The sequence below is a fragment of the Brassica napus genome, chromosome C9 (genome assembly GCF_020379485.1).
Source record: "Brassica napus cultivar Da-Ae chromosome C9, Da-Ae, whole genome shotgun sequence".
Lineage (NCBI taxonomy): Eukaryota > Viridiplantae > Streptophyta > Magnoliopsida > Brassicales > Brassicaceae > Brassica > Brassica napus.
Genome location: NC_063452.1, coordinates 4,796,022 through 4,811,983, shown reverse-complemented (window position 1 = coordinate 4,811,983; position 15,962 = coordinate 4,796,022). Strand labels below are relative to the sequence as shown.

General features: G+C 29.9%; 2 protein-coding genes across 3 annotated transcripts; one reads left to right on the top strand and one right to left on the bottom strand.

The window, feature by feature from the left end:
• The first annotated feature begins 1,423 nt into the window (after positions 1 to 1,423).
• BNAA09G05910D lies at positions 1,424 to 3,617 on the top strand. The gene is made up of 3 exons (XM_013805655.3): positions 1,424 to 2,081; positions 2,163 to 2,224; positions 2,312 to 3,617. Exons 1-3 carry the CDS (start codon positions 1,874 to 1,876, stop codon positions 3,305 to 3,307), a joined length of 1,266 nt encoding a protein of 421 aa, XP_013661109.2. The 5' UTR covers positions 1,424 to 1,873; the 3' UTR covers positions 3,308 to 3,617.
• Positions 3,618 to 8,358: 4,741 nt separating this feature from the next.
• LOC125575250 (MADS-box protein AGL42-like) lies at positions 8,359 to 14,341 on the bottom strand. Of its 2 annotated transcripts, XM_048769797.1 has the most exons (8): positions 14,048 to 14,340; positions 13,744 to 13,963; positions 12,531 to 12,612; positions 12,159 to 12,220; positions 11,120 to 11,219; positions 10,822 to 10,863; positions 8,989 to 9,030; positions 8,359 to 8,579 (listed from the first exon to the last, which is right to left on the bottom strand). In XM_048769797.1, the coding sequence occupies exons 2-8, from the start codon at positions 13,923 to 13,925 to the stop codon at positions 8,508 to 8,510; spliced, it is 582 nt and encodes a 193-aa protein (XP_048625754.1). In that variant the 5' UTR covers positions 13,926 to 13,963; positions 14,048 to 14,340; the 3' UTR covers positions 8,359 to 8,507. The 2 variants fall into 2 exon arrangements, with proteins under 2 accessions (XP_048625754.1, XP_048625755.1); XM_048769798.1 differs by having other exon boundaries at positions 13,744 to 14,341.
• Between the last annotated feature and the right edge of the window lie 1,621 nt (positions 14,342 to 15,962).

The following is a 15,962-nucleotide window of genomic DNA, read 5'->3' as shown; positions in this document are numbered from 1 at the left end:
GGTGGGTGTGGTCCCTTTTAGTTATAGGTGATAGCCAAGTTGAAAGGTGGTTGTATGGAACAAAAGTCCAGAAATGTAACTGGGATCTTTCTTAATTAGTATGAGCTAGACCGGAGACACAAGTCATCGCACTGGTTCTTCTATATCTCCTCCTTTTGTTTGTTTCAACACAATCGTCCTTATCTTCTTCGTTTTTAGTTTTGTTTAAATTATAAGGACAGCTTTAATTTGGATTGTATTATGACCATACCATAAAATTTTCATGTGATCTGTATTGGCCACATTCACTTAAATATAATTATGTTATGGACCTATGATCCAGTTTTCCCTTCATTTATGAATTTACATTGTACATAATGCCATCGTTTTAATTATATGTGACATGTGCCTACATATATAGGTTAAATGTTATTGAACTTTCACTGCTAGCTGAAGTTCTTTTACTTTATATACATACAATCTAAGGAAGATCAGATCGTACTTGTTTAATGGTTAGTGTATAGTATTGAAGTGGGAGAAAGGAAGTCAAACAAAAGTTTTAGGCCAGATCAAATTTGAAAGGAGGATCAAGACGTCATGGTTTGAAACACAAGGGTCACGGTTGAAGATCCCCTCGTTGTTCGGTAACACCACCGTGTAGCTTGTGTACGAATCTTATTATAATCTGAGCTTTTCAGTAGTTTTTTTTCTTCTAAATTACTGGTTGTCTAGATATACAAGTAGTGTTATTGTGAGTCTTACACAGAGTGTAACTATACTAGTATATGAATAATTGGTATATTATTCGGATATCTCCACGTTATCGTTATGTTTTTTTTCCGAGAACAACGTTATCGTTGTGTTTATAGGTCTTAATCTCTATCTTGTGAAAGAATACTTTATCTAATAGTTGTAAAAACACGGCACATATTAGAAAATATAAGCTCCAAAATATGCAAGTTATTGTAAATGAGGGTCTTGTTCAGTTGTTGTTTTCATCATGATACTAACAGGTGATAGTGAGAGCGATAACAACGAGTGATATATTATTATGTTTTGCTTTTCCTATACACTGATTCTTTTTTTTCAAACTTCGACACTGATGCAACATACAAATCTTTGTCATTGTCGTTGTCAACAGAAAACAAACATAAGGTTTAGATTCTCTTTCAAATTATAAGCTATACAAAGTGTGCATGACGCATCTCCCTCCAAACTAAATAATTATAGTAACACAAATCTCTTCTTGAATATTTGGGGGCATATTTTTCTCTAATAGAACAAGTATACTACGACATTAAACCCTATCTTATATTCCAAAAACCATTTTATGTTGCATCAGGCAAGCTTCTGCGTACCCCCCATGATATATTTATAGAAAAAACTCTTGAATATTTGTAGAAAATAGCTCGAAATGTGTTTTATCCAAAAACAAAACAAGGACATTTACATAAACTATATTACATTGTGTGATATCGACATCATACCAAACGTATATATATTCTAGAGAAGCCAAAACCAGCAGGCCCCCTCCTACTTGCCCTTTTCTAACCAAAAACGTTATCCTTATTTTAATTACAAAGAGCCATTTCTTCATCTTTTTCAAAATATTAATTGATTTTACATTTGACAAACTTGTTCTGATTAAAAAGCCTACGAAGGGAAAAGAAGAAAGCCACCCACCCTATCAAAATGGATACAAACAGAAAGATAATATTTATTTATACGGTTTCATGGATCCACTTTCTCTCAGCTATGTAATATTATAATCTTAATCTCATATAATAAAAAAAACATTTCCCCCACTCCATATTGCTTGCTCCTTCTTCCACAAGTCACAAACCATACCAACAAACAAACAACATAGCCAAACCCCTCTTAAACCGAAAAAAAAATGGGAAGAGACTGGTCTTGGCTCGGTGTAGGAGGCAAGAAGAAACCCACAAGCAAGTCAAGGAAAGACATCAAAGCAACTCCACCGTCCTCCTCCCCCGCCGGAGACACTGCAACGGCGGCGGGATGCATGAGTGGTGTCTTTAGCATTTTCGACTTGCAACATTTACAGTTCCCCATTAACCATCACCATCTTCATCTCCCCAAAGGTACACCATCTTTTCTCCACTTTCCACTTCTCAAATCTCTACATAACATTACTTACACTCTCTCTTTAAAATCAAACTCAGGTGTAGATGTGGAAGAGACTCCATTTTCACCTACCAGAAAAGATGGAAACCTCAACATATCCGTTAGTAACTAAATTTTTTTAAAAATACTATGTTTTGTTATCTTCTTGGGTTCCTCAAAAGTTTCTTCCTTTATTCATAAACTGCAGCTGGGTATTAAAATCAAGACCAAACCACAAGCAAGATCATCATCATCATCATCGTCTCTTGCAGCCACTGAATCTTACTCTCCGAGTGTAAAGACACCAACTTTGGTCGCTAGGCTCATGGGCCTTGATCTTGTTCCGGACAACTACATCTCATCTCCTACTCCATCTTCTTCTTCTACTCACACAAACAAACACAGACATTACTCACTCCAAAGAAACTCTGTCGACGGAGGCACACGATCTCTCCCCGAGACGCCGAGGATTTCACTCGGAAGAAGATCCCTCGACGTCAACTCTTACCAACACCAACGTTCTTCACTTCATCTGATACACGTGGAGGATAAAGAGAATAGGAGTCCTCGATATTACGCGAGGAAGATAGTGATGCAGCTGAAGGAGAACGTTAGCCGGAGAAGAAGAATGGGAACTGATATTACGAACAAAGAACAACGAGCACGTGAGGTTCACGAGCCCAAGAAAGCTTCTAAGGCTACAAACGTTGCTCCCAAGGTTCAAGACGAGCCCAGATTACAAACAGTGCAAGAAGAGCTACAAGGAACAGAGCAAGGCGAAAAACAGAGCAAGTCTGGGAAGAAACGCAAGAAAGCTGAGAACTTTAAGTCGAGATTAGTGAAGCCGCCACAGACAATGCAGGAGAAGCCGTTTGCTCGATCACCAGCAACAAGTAACAACAACAATGCTCTTCACACCATCGAGAACAAAGATTCATCGTCGAGAAACAGAGCATCATCAAAGTTCCCTACTTTTCAGAGACAATCGCAAACGCACGTTTCACCAATCGCCAAACGCGCATTGGTTCTCGAAGATGTTGATGTTCTTGTGGCCGGAGATTTCCCGGAGACGGCGACACAGTCGGAGCTGGCGTTTGAAGGCGAAGGAATCGTGACGGAGCTCGAGAGAGGAATCTTCGAAGCCCTCGTGGCTGAAACGACGGCGGAGTACTACGACACGTGGAGAAAAAACGGCGCCGTTTAGGAGAAACGATGATGTCAGTGGCACGTGGGGAGTTCACGTGACGAGATGCGCTTCAAATGTGGGGACCACCCGCCACGACTCGTCCTCTTTGTTTCGCGAAAGGAGTTTGAGGTGTCCACGTAGGTAAACGTATTCCACATGGCGGGTATTGATTGGTTTTTATTTTTATTGATTTTGATTATATTAATTTTCTAATAATTTTGTAGCCGTTAATAACCTAAAATAAATTAATGTTTTTAAAAATGTGGAGTGGTGTGGACTGGTATGGTGCTTGCTAGATAGATCTGTCAATTTCAGATGTTTTTGTCCCCCTGGTATTCCAACATTTTTGCATATGGTATGGTAGACTAAAGAATAGTAGCATTCATGAGTGTTTTGAATATTATATGTTTTTGAAACTTGAAAATATTAACAATCAAGTGTCTATGGGAAATATTTGAATTAATTTCGGATAGTCGTATTCGTTTAAAAAATACTATACACCCATCCTAAAGCAGCTTATACTATTATTTGGGTCTTGACTCTTGTGACAAGAAACATTTTGGGCATAGAACTATTTGTTGTTCGAATTTTGTTTATGGCACATTAGCATTACATTTTAATTGTAAAGTTCTGATTATAAATTTTACAGGAATTTAAATTATAATGTTAGACAACTAGTGTTTAGGAATCAATTGGTTTGTTTCACATAATTTACATCTTGATAGATCGTGAATGTAATCAAACGTGTTCAGTAGTTTTTTTTTCTTCTTACTATATAAAGGCTAGAAGTTCCAGTATGTTCTGCATATATAATTTGTTCATCGTTATCTCATACGTTACAGGTAATATTTTCCTTATCATAAATGTGATGTAGATAGAAGTTAGAACTATAATTTGGTCTCCTACTCTCATATACTACGTGTACTGCATTTTTTTTTTTGGAACGCTACTACGTGTACTGCATATAGTTACATTTTTTGTGCCATAAGACCAAATAAGAGAAATACTAGATTAAGATCCGCGCCTTGAATAATTAAAAGTCAGTAACTATTACATATATAATTAAATTGGTGCGAACGTATAAATCAATTTTATTAATCCAAACATTTTTTAAAAAAATTTGATAGGATATGTAATTAAATTTAAATGATATTAACATACATAGTATATTTTTAATATTAATGTCTATTTTTTTTTAATGATGTTTTCTACTCATATGTTTTTTTATCATGTGTATTTTTAATAGCAAAAACTTTAAATTACTGATAACAAAATTTTCATTGTGAGATTAATAATTTTAGTAATTGATAATTTAAAAAAAATTATCAATGTTAGTTCAAAACTTTTATCAAAAAAAATTATTCAAAGTAAATTTTGAAACTAAAATATTTATTTATTCAATATGGTTTATAGTTTAATTTAGAATGATATATATACATATATATTTTAAATCTTAATGATTAATTAAATTAGACTTTTATTTATATGATTTTGTAATCATTTGTATTTTATCATAACAAAAATTTTAAACCATGGATCTCAAAATTTGAATGTGAGACTTTTAACAGTTTTAGTAATTTATAGTCATTTTTAAAAATTCAAAATATAAAATATACAGAAAAATCTAAATTTTTATAATATGGTTATTGTGTTTTTTTAAAAATTATTTTAATAGTTTTAAATTAAACAAATTTGATAGAAGATACATTTTTTTATCAGATCTTTATTATTCAAAATTATTAATTGTCATATATACTTTACCCACATTAGGCAATTCCGTAATCTTTATTTAAGGAAATAATAAATGACATTAATAATGAATTTATGGTTAGTTTAATAAAAAGCTTATTATATAATTAGATGAATCAACCTATTTCTCTAATAATTCTAAGAATCATCCTAGTGATGACATGTGGCTACAAAAAGAAGTTGTAATGTTTCACAAATAATATATAGGAGATATATTTTAGAATCCATTTTTAGTGAAACCAAAGATCTTTCCGTTCACATAAAGATACACCAAAATATAAATAACATGCAAACATAAAGCTAAACAACAGTTAAAGGCTTTTAAGCAACTCTCTGACTCTGACGATATGACACAGCTCACACTTTCCGCTGAAGGAAATATTCGCCCATAAGAAATATGACATATAGTCCATGTTCTAAAAATCAGCCGCCTAGCCGCCTAGGCGCTGCGCGTCACTATTTCGCTCCGATTTATGCCAAATCGGTGAAAAAAATCGGATATCCGATTTTTTTCCGCCTAGACCGTCTAAATGACCGCCTAGCCGCCTAAATGACCGCCTAGCCGCCTAGGCGGCCGCCTAATCTATTTTTTTTTATTTTTTTTTTATTTTTATTTTTTTAATAATATTTTTATTTTTTATTTGATCTAAAATTTTATAAATATCATTTGTATTCATAATTTTGATGAAAAATACACTATATTAAGTTTATATATTCTATTTGTGTGTTTTATACAATCTTAAACATGAAAATGTATTAATGTTACACACAATTAAAGATTAACATGTTTTATAACACAGTAAACCATCTAAAAATTCCGCCCCGCATAATTTCCGATTAATCCCCGATTTTCTCTTTAGGCGCTAGGCCCAGCCCGACCGCCCGACTAGCGCCTAGCGCGTTCAAGAACAGGGCATATAGTTATATGGTGATGTGACGAAATTCACCATTTTATAATTAAATATATGGACAGTAGAATGAATTTACTCATGTTTTTCTAACTAATTATTTACCCATCTTGACGAAAAGTTGAATTAGAGATAAAGCCAGTCTGGATATATATTCGACTCGATTTATCTCATCTTTTGTTCGACCTGATGTGTCTTAATTTGTTAAATCTATTGACACTATATGGTAAAATGGAAAGCATCCAAATTAATAATAAAAAATTAACACACAGAGTTACAGACATGAAGCAACAACTTTTCAAAAAGCCTTTGACAATTATGACGTTGACGATGAGTACAAAAACGTACGTATATTTCAAAAGGAATCTCATGTATAGTTCGTGCATCCGAGACCATAAATAATTCTGACGATTGTCAAAAATAATTAGGTTAAGGAACGTAAGTAGAATATTTCTTTGAAGCATATATATATATATATATATATATATATATATATAATATATGTTTATTTTTAAAGAGGAAAGAGAAAAGAAAAGTGGAAAGGAGAAGAGAACCTTGTAAAGTTGTAAAAGGACAATACGAAAGATATAGTTTGCATGGACCCGAGACATTTACGTGAAGACTGAAGCTACATCTGTCGTAATGAAGACACCAGTGGCAGTCACACCGCTCATGCAATGTATAATGCATGGTGAATAGTTTGATATATATATATATATCTACCTTTTGCTAATGTTATAAATATTCTTTTATTTAGATTTTAGACATACAAACTTCATTGTGGAATTTAAATCATTACAAAACTCGTATGACAGTTACAAACTCATATCATCAACAAAAATTTCTTTTATCATCTTAAATTGACATTTATAACTTACTGTTTCAGATTAAATATTCACCACAATTAAGCAAAAGGCCAGGGATATCTCAACCCTAATATACTGAATTATATCCAAATTTTACAATGTATAAATAAACTATCGTCCCAAAAGGTTTACTTACGTACATTAAATGTCGCTTTATTTAGATATTTGTTTGTGTGTATATTTTAATCCCATATGAGCATATTATACTTGTCATAGCTTGTGTGTCGATTGTCCAGCTAAACTATCGACCGTTGGGCGGGAAGTTCAAAATAAGCAGCAAAAATATAAGATAAGAGCAGGTCACATGGTGAGGACTGTAGGATCTATCTTTGCTACCATTTAAAAAAATCAGGATGTTGATAGGCTTGACCAAAAATCTATTAAATGATGTTCATATTGCAAATATTATATTGATTGCCCAGTTCGTGGGGATTAAATGTTCTGTTGGTAAATTGTATGAAAATACTTGAGATATATACTAGCTCTGACTAATTTGGGATTATCCTTAAGTGTAACGAAAAAAAATCCTACATTTTGATATTTATTTTCGAGATTTGTAGCGTAAAACTTGAAGGTTAGATAAAGGCATAAAGCTTAGTTTCGACTTGCGATACTACATATATATGTTTAGAGACCATTGGCGCATGAGACTTTGATTCAAGTGTGCATGATATGCTCATTAAATGAAGATCTGAAATAGGGTAGAACATTTGGCACTAGATGTATAGTAGACACAAATGATAAGCTAGTGGATTAGTTCATCTATTTTATATATTGATTAAGATCTCTTTTAATTACCGATGTGAGACATTTTGTGTCTAATACACCTAGTGCCAGATGCCCTATTTCAAATCTTCATATAGTGCCAGATGAAGGGAGGTGTAGAATCTTTCGAGTAAGTTTAATTGCGGTTTCTCCCACATTAACGTCGGCTTTGTAAAAATGGTAGAATTGAACACTCATCGTTTGGGCCTGTTTAAATTGAGCTCATTGATAAGGCCGAACTTAATATCGGGTTTGTCAATATTTGGTTCAAAAGGAAGCAGAAATCAGAAGGTTGACGTGGCAAATTATGGTAGAAAGCTAGAAACTTTTTTTATCTAAATAAAATATTTTAATAAAAAATCTCAAGAATTTTAAAAACTTATGTCAAAAGTCTTTCAAATACCTCTTTGGAAGATGCTCTTAGTAAAATTTAGTTAACATGATCAAATGGTATTATTTTAGAACAGTTTTTTTAGTTGAAGTGGATACCAACATAAACATATTATTTCTTCTATTTAGTATAGACTAAAATTTTTGTTGTTGGGAAATATTTGTTTTGCAATTTTTATATCAAAAACAATTTTGAGAACATCGTGAAATCAATAAGATGGTAAACTTTATACAAAAACTTAAGATTTATAAAAAAAAATTAGAAAACACTTTTAAAAATTAATTTGATAAAACTATTTATTTTCAAAGATAAATTTCTTTTTTGAACAACAAAACCTTGATTAATCAAAGAGTTCACTACAGTAAGAAAAATTAAAGTAAGAAAATTTGATTATAGGTATTATTCTCGTATTAACTGTATAAGAACTACAATCATAAGATCATATTACAAATCATTCTTCATGATTTACGAAGAATTTTAAGATTTGCATGGTTGAATAAACATACAATATAATGTTGTTTGCGATATTTTCTGGCTTCTTACAAGTTCAGGTCTATAACTCTGAATTTCTTTTGTTGATCAATCGACCCTCTCCATGGATCTATAACATTCTGTACATAATAGAGATTGTAATTTCATCAACTACACAAAATTTTTATTATGAATTTGTCTCAAGGAAAATGATGATGAAATTAATGAATTTGGTATCCAAAATAATATATATCATTTTTTCATTTGAACTCATTGTAAGCATAAATAAGTGAAAAATCTTGTTTTTCCTTGAAATCCTTGAAAACAAAAATATACTCCATCACATAATAAGCTAAAGAAAAATAACCAATTTGAAACAAAATCGACAAAAAGAAACACTTGAAACTAAATTTTCCAAAAAAATAGAGGTAATTAGATAATATTTTCAGCATTTTAATTCATAAGAATAAGATACGTAATTTTAAGTTGGATGGTATGATATATTACCAGTATACAACACTACGTCTAGAGGGAAAGGAGATCAATTACCTTTTGATGTAACTGGACATTCTCTTCTAACAGTTGTTTTCCCTGAAACGAAGATACATTATCTCACCATTAAGATATATAATGCTAATAAACAAAACTATATATACACATTATCTCCTATATATTAATCATGAAGCATTACAACATATTTCCGTAGCTACATGTCATCACGAAAAATGATTCTTAGAATTATTAGAAAAATAAGTTGGTTCATATAAACATATACTATGATTTTTATTGAACTAACTATCAAATTAATTAGTATTGTAAAAAAAAATATTTTTTCTTTCCTTAAATAAAAACAACAAAATTACCTAATATGGTTGACATATATATGACAATTAATGATTATGAATAATACATATTTGATAACAATTTTTTTAACCTCTCTATTTTTTTGTTTAATTTTATACTATTAAGAAAATTAAAAATCACATTAAACATATAATAATAAATATTTAGATTTTTCCTTATATGTTATATTTTGAATTAAAAAAACGACTATAAATTACTAAAAATGGTAAAAGTCCTACATTGAAAATTTTGTGATCAATGGTTTAACTTTTTTTTGTTCAAGTAAGATACAAATAATTATATATCGTAGGGGTGGGAGTTCGGATACACATTCGGGTTCGTATCGGGTATTTCAGTATAAAGGTATAGAACTCATTCAGGTATTTTTACATTTCGAGTCGGGTTCGAATATTTTGGGTTGGGTTCGTATATTTAAATTTTGAAGAAAAAATAAATAAATTATTCATTGTTTATGTTTTTTTATTTAAAATAAATTTTAACTTAGCTGGTTTTCTAATTTTTAAAAGACTAAACTATTAATAGGTTAGAGAGACATTAATTTAGTTGTTGTTTTGAAATTTTAGATGCGATTTTTGTTAATGCAAGAAACAAGAGCTTGATATGTATTTTAAGTGAGTAGCAAATGATTTTGTCCATAATTATATGTATATTATCTAATTTTGAGCAATACGCATCATTAATATAAATATTTTAAATAAAATGAGAGAAATAAACTAGAAATATAGGGTTAAGTATACTTATGTTTGATTATCTTCGGATATCCATTCGGGTTCGGATATTACGCGTTCGGATTCAGATATTACTCGAACTGGTAAATAAGTAATTTGTTTTGTTGTTCTTGAATTAGATGATTTTTAGACCGAGCTGGTGAATATATACTAGACATGTATTTATAATTAGAGTATGTACTTATATTATATAACAGCTTGATATATTAGATTTGAACACTAACCTGTTAATATAGTTTCGCGGTGAATTTTTTTCAAAATTTTGATTATTAGATATGTATCTGGAGTGAAACTAATTTTTACAGATGTCTATTTTTTTTAATTGACACTTATGTAATTCACCGAATTCATAAAAAAAGTTAAAAAAGAAACTTAACTCATATCAATGAAACAAATACGGGAACGAAAACATAATTTTATAGAGGTGAAAAATAAAATCATTTATGGAGAGTCAATAGTAAACAAATCGAGATCAAAAAAACTAATCCCCTTTCGTCGTTATACAATCGATGTTGCATATTTGGTTTTGGTGATTTGTGTCAGCAGCAAAACTTAATTTCTTTTTGTGTATATGAAGTCTTAAAATAATTAAAATGAGATGTATTACGTTAACTATTCAACAACGATGATATATTTAAGAGATCAACATTTGTATTCATCATTTTATAATTAATAAAAAGTGTAGTATTGCAAAATGTTAAAACCATTTAATAAATAAATAAACATTATTATAAAAACTCACTCTTTCGCGTGAGTTATCTTCTAGTTAATATAGTAAATAGGATTGTACCTTTGCTTTTTGCTTCTCCAACTGCTCCTTGAACATCTGAGCCTACAAAAATGCCAACTATTTTCATTTCCATGATACAAACACTAATATAGAAATTGCACATAAGTCTGCTGGATCGATGTTAATTTATTAACATATGTCGCCAAACCACTGCAAAAAATCCGTGTTCAAGTTCGTATCTAAATGAAGACAATAACTTGCTAGACGGTTGAGATGGGAACATATTAATCTCAAATTGTACGTGTATATTTTTGCAAGATAACATCGTCATAAATATTAAAATAGATGAAATATATACCTTTCTTGCTCGAACCTCGCCCAAACTTCTTTGAAGTTGACTATCAATTTCTTGAAGTTCTGGAAGAGAACAAGAAGAAAGTTCTTGACCCAATAGCTTCCTATACACACGCAAAAGGGAGTTAAGGGCATGATTAACTTAATTTTTTTTTTGTCTAATTAAAAACAAAAATTAAAAAAGAACCAATCGCGGGCCGCCACGTGTCACTGGAGCCCGCAAACAGTGGAAACAACCGGCGCTTACTGCGCTTGTTTAAGCGCTCTGCTTCCATTTTTTTTTTTTTTTAAGTTAAGCACCGGGGTAAACACCCCGGCTAATGGTGGCCTAACGACTGCATAATTTTGTTAAAAAACTTCTTAGTAGTTCTTTTATATGATATCACATATAGCTTTTCTTGGATTCATATTCCCCCACTGCAGATTGTAACTTGCGTAGTATGATGAGTATTTTTAATAGAAATTTTGATTTGTTATAAAATCCAGACTAGTTGTGAAATATGTTACCATCAGTTAAGTCTAAATATATTAATTCAACTCAACATATATATATATATATATATATACTCAACATATATATATATATATATATATATATATATATATATATATATATATATATATATATATACTCAACATATATATATATATATATATATATATATATATGTCAAGGGTTTTGTACCAATAATAGGGCAATATTTAGTAAAGAGTAATTCTTAAATTCACCAACAAGACAACTTCGTTAACAAATATAATACATTAATGGCGCTATTAAGGCTAGGTTTCCATGATTGTTTCTAAAGCAATTGTTGCATTTGCTTTTACATGATCTTTTATATATTGTATAAACATCACATCTTTTACATAAAACATTTTGTAGTGTTTTCATAAAATACTTTGTAAACTATATATAAATGCAAACGTTAACCACAAACGAAAGCTTTGATTTCTTTCTGTTTTATTTGGTGTTTAATTTTAAAGTTAAATCTAAGAGATGGTGGAAACAAACCAAAAAAAAAAGAAAAGCTAAGGCATTATACCGCTTGTGAAACTCAAGGAGTTCAATCTTTGCGATCATGTGGCTTGCTTCTTGCTTCAATTGCTACATTACGCCCACAAAACGAAATCATAAGACGCAAAAGGAAGTAAAACATCTTTGAGTATATGGCGAATACAAACTGTTGAACATCATCATTTAAAAATCGTTTCAAATGTTCCACAGTGTACCTAGTGCTAACATATCTTTCAAGATTTTGGTTTGGTAGGCAAGGGAAAAGTCAGTAAAAGTATCAACATCATGTTGCTCCAAAAAAAAACAAATCTAGGACATCAGCCAAAATATACATCTACATAAAAGAGAGGTAAAAAATAATATCTAGATAAAAGAAAAGAAGAATAAATTGGTAACAAACCTGGATGTAAATTTCTGAGTACTGGATGCTGGTTTCATGATCGTTTCTGTACGTGTGGTAACGTTCGATCGTATTCTGCATGCTGATGATCAAAACATAACATCTTTTTAGAAATTAGAATTCATGTATCTTCATTGTTTCTGTGTTTAATCTCTAATTAAATCTACTACATCTGATTTTTAAGATAACACGTGTGGCAACGAAACCTGAAAATCTACCTTTTCTAGTAAAGATTTACCTAACGCCCTAGCTACAAGTTGTAGTACAATGTCTTTTGGCTATTGGTAATAATACTCTATATGCAAGTAACTATTAAACCCATGCCATATGAATGCATAATGACTCTTCTTATAATTTCTCCTTTATTAAGTAAATTCAAACTGTTTTTGCAAATTTTTCCCAAAATCAAATAATTGAATCTAGAACCATATTATCCATTTGTTAACATATAATTTGAAAAATATACTATCATAGAAAAACGATCACATGCCTTATCTACTTAGATCTTTGATTACAGTACATGCTTTGATTATTTGTTTTGGTCAAGCTTTGATTGGTTTCTTCTTGATTATAAAGTATTACTCCAAAATACAGGCTCTATACAGAGACTGCGAAATAGTATGCAAGAACACCTTAATCAAATGGAGAAGAGCACACATAATTAGCATGCCTACAAAAGTGGAGCCCAAACAAAGACATAACGAAAACCAAAAACGATAGTACACAAACCTAACTAGGGGCATAAAAAAGTAAAACTTATTTTCATTATCAATAGACCAATGGGTAAAAAAATATGCAAGTTGGTACGGATCACACTAAATAATCATCTAGATTATAGTTTGATTCCATTTAAAGCTAGTTCCTATGTTTTTTTTTGTTCACACTTTCAAGAAATTTTTTGAAACCCTAGACACACAAATAGTTTATATGAAAAGTTCAGGTAGATCAGGAAAATGAGTTTGTCTAGCTTCCTCACCAAGTGAATATTGAACTATAGAAAATATGTTGTATTAATAGGGGGGAGAAAGGAAAATCTTTAGGATTCAGACAAGGATCTAATCTCATCAAGTAACAAAATCTAAGGTAGTAGATTTAGCCAATTGCCATGATTCAGAAAAATTCAGACTAGACACATGCCTAATTGACAAAATAATAGTACAAAACAGTAATAAAAGTAAATTAAAGAATTGAGAAGAGAATTAAAGAAGCATACTCAGAGCTAGAAAATTCGTATAGCCTTCCTCTCTGAGAGAAGACGATGAGAGAGACTTGAGCATCGCAGAGTACGGAGAGCTCATAAGCTTTCTTCAACAAACCATTTCTTCTTTTTGAGAAAGTCACTTGTCTACTCGTCGCGTTTTCTATTTTTTTCATCTCTATCTTTCCTCTCACCATTTCTCCTCTTTGAACTTCTTTTGGTTCGGCCACAAGATCTGTAAAGATTGGAACCCTAAACCAGCCAGTGATGGATTAACATAGTCATAAAAGAGAGAAAGAGAGAGAGAGAGAGATCTCACCCAAGAGAAAGTTTTAAGTGTCGGCAGAGAAACTAAAGAAGAGGTAAGGTAGTAGTGAAGAAAATTTAATGTTAAATCAAAAATTTCTTAGGAAATGATCATTGTGAGAGATTTGTTGATAGATTCAAAGGAGAATCAAGCTGATGAAGAGAAAAAAAAGAGAGCTGGAATTCGACAAAAAGGGAAAGAGAAAAAGGTAAGTGGGGAATTTTAGGAACCCTAGAATGGTCTGTGAGAGAAGGAAAGGGCAAGTTTCTTTAGTTTTTATTTGTTTTCTTTTGGTATGGGCCACAATAAAATGTTGTTATTCTTATTTTTATTTGTGTTCTTGGTAATAATAAAATTAAGTGTAGAATATATATATGTTCTGTCCATATCTTCTCCTCACCACATATCAGAATAATTGGATGCCACAAAAAGAAACATGATAATTCTTCTTTTTTGTGCAAAGATAATTCTTGTTTTCTATTTCTTAGAAACAACCAGCCAGATTTTCTTTTGAGTGATTCATATTTTTGCAATGCGGACATAATTATCTTACTAATATTTATTAATAAATACATTACTAATTTAAAGACCAACAAAATAATTTATGGTCATACACTTACAAAATCAATAACAAATTTAACATAAAACTATTTATATATGATGCAGTCTTTCACTAAATCATATATATATATTATTTGTTATGTAAATATTTTATAAATCTCTTTATATACAATTTTGGTTGTGTTTTTTTTTTAAATTGTTTTCATTAATTATCAAGATCTTGAACTATGTTTATCAAAGCATAGCTAATATATAAACTTATAATTATCGAGACTATTTAATAAATTTTTTTATTTCAGAATTCTTAATAAATATATGTTCAAAAATTTATCTACTGAAATATTATTATTTTGGATAATAATACAATATATATTAATTGTTTTGTCAATTTTTATTTTTTGAATATTTTTGTTATAATTAATTCATGTTTAACGGTTAATTGTATTAAAATTATATTAAACTAAATTTAAGTATTCATTAAAGATAACTATGTATTTAGTTTGTCTAATTTTTAACGTGAAACCTCGAATGCGAAATCGCAAATAATAGTATAGATAGATAGATATGTAATGTCCTCTAATATTTTCATGCCTTCTAAGGAAACTACTAAATATTTAGAAACTAGTTGTTCTGCCCGCACATATGGGCATAGTGTTCTTATAGATATTTATATGTTTATAACCATTAAATCAAAAGCAACATAATAAATTATTAATTATGTTTTTAAAAAGATAAATCAAACATTAAATTTTATATTTTATATAATAAAAAATATTATTTCAGATAAGAATACAATGTTTTAAAAATATATTTTATTTTTTTAGAATTTTATTATATTTACTTATAGTCAATTATCAAATATAACATATAAATAAAACATTATTAATATATATATTCATTAGTTTTTATCAAAATATATATATGCTTATTGTTGTGTTAAATTTTAAAAATATTCACATATATTTTATTAATATATATATTCATTAGTTTTTATCAAAGTATATATATGCTTATTGTTGTGTTAAATTTTAAAAACATTCACAGATATTTTAGAAAATATATTTATTTATTTGATTAGCATTTAATTATAAATTTTTTTATATCTAACTATAAATTTTATAATAAAATATTATTTTCAGATAATAACAGAATATATCTAAGAATTATCTTATGTTGTAAAACATGTTTTTATTTTTGAAAATTTTATTATATTTATTTATAGTCAATTATCTATATAATATATAAATATAATACTATTAATAGAAATTCGTTTTTATTTTTGACTAATTTATATAATTATTCATTAAGGGTATAAACGATATTAACCGCTCTAACTTTTAACATGAGAGTTTTTTTGCAAAAATTT

Coding starts and splice junctions, on each gene's coding strand:
- BNAA09G05910D (XM_013805655.3), top strand. CDS start 1,874: ATGGGAAGAGACTGGTCTTGGCTCGGTGTAGGAGGCAAGAAGAAACCC. Junction 2,082..2,162: donor CCATCTTCATCTCCCCAAAG/GTACACCATCTT, acceptor AATCAAACTCAG/GTGTAGATGTGGAAGAGACT. Junction 2,225..2,311: donor ATGGAAACCTCAACATATCC/GTTAGTAACTAA, acceptor CATAAACTGCAG/CTGGGTATTAAAATCAAGAC.
- LOC125575250 (XM_048769798.1), bottom strand. CDS start 13,925: ATGGTGAGAGGAAAGATAGAGATGAAAAAAATAGAAAACGCGACGAGT. Junction 12,221..12,530: donor ACTCAGAAATTTACATCCAG/GTTTGTTACCAA, acceptor GGCGTAATGTAG/CAATTGAAGCAAGAAGCAAG. Junction 11,220..12,158: donor CTCCTTGAGTTTCACAAGCG/GTATAATGCCTT, acceptor GCGTGTGTATAG/GAAGCTATTGGGTCAAGAAC.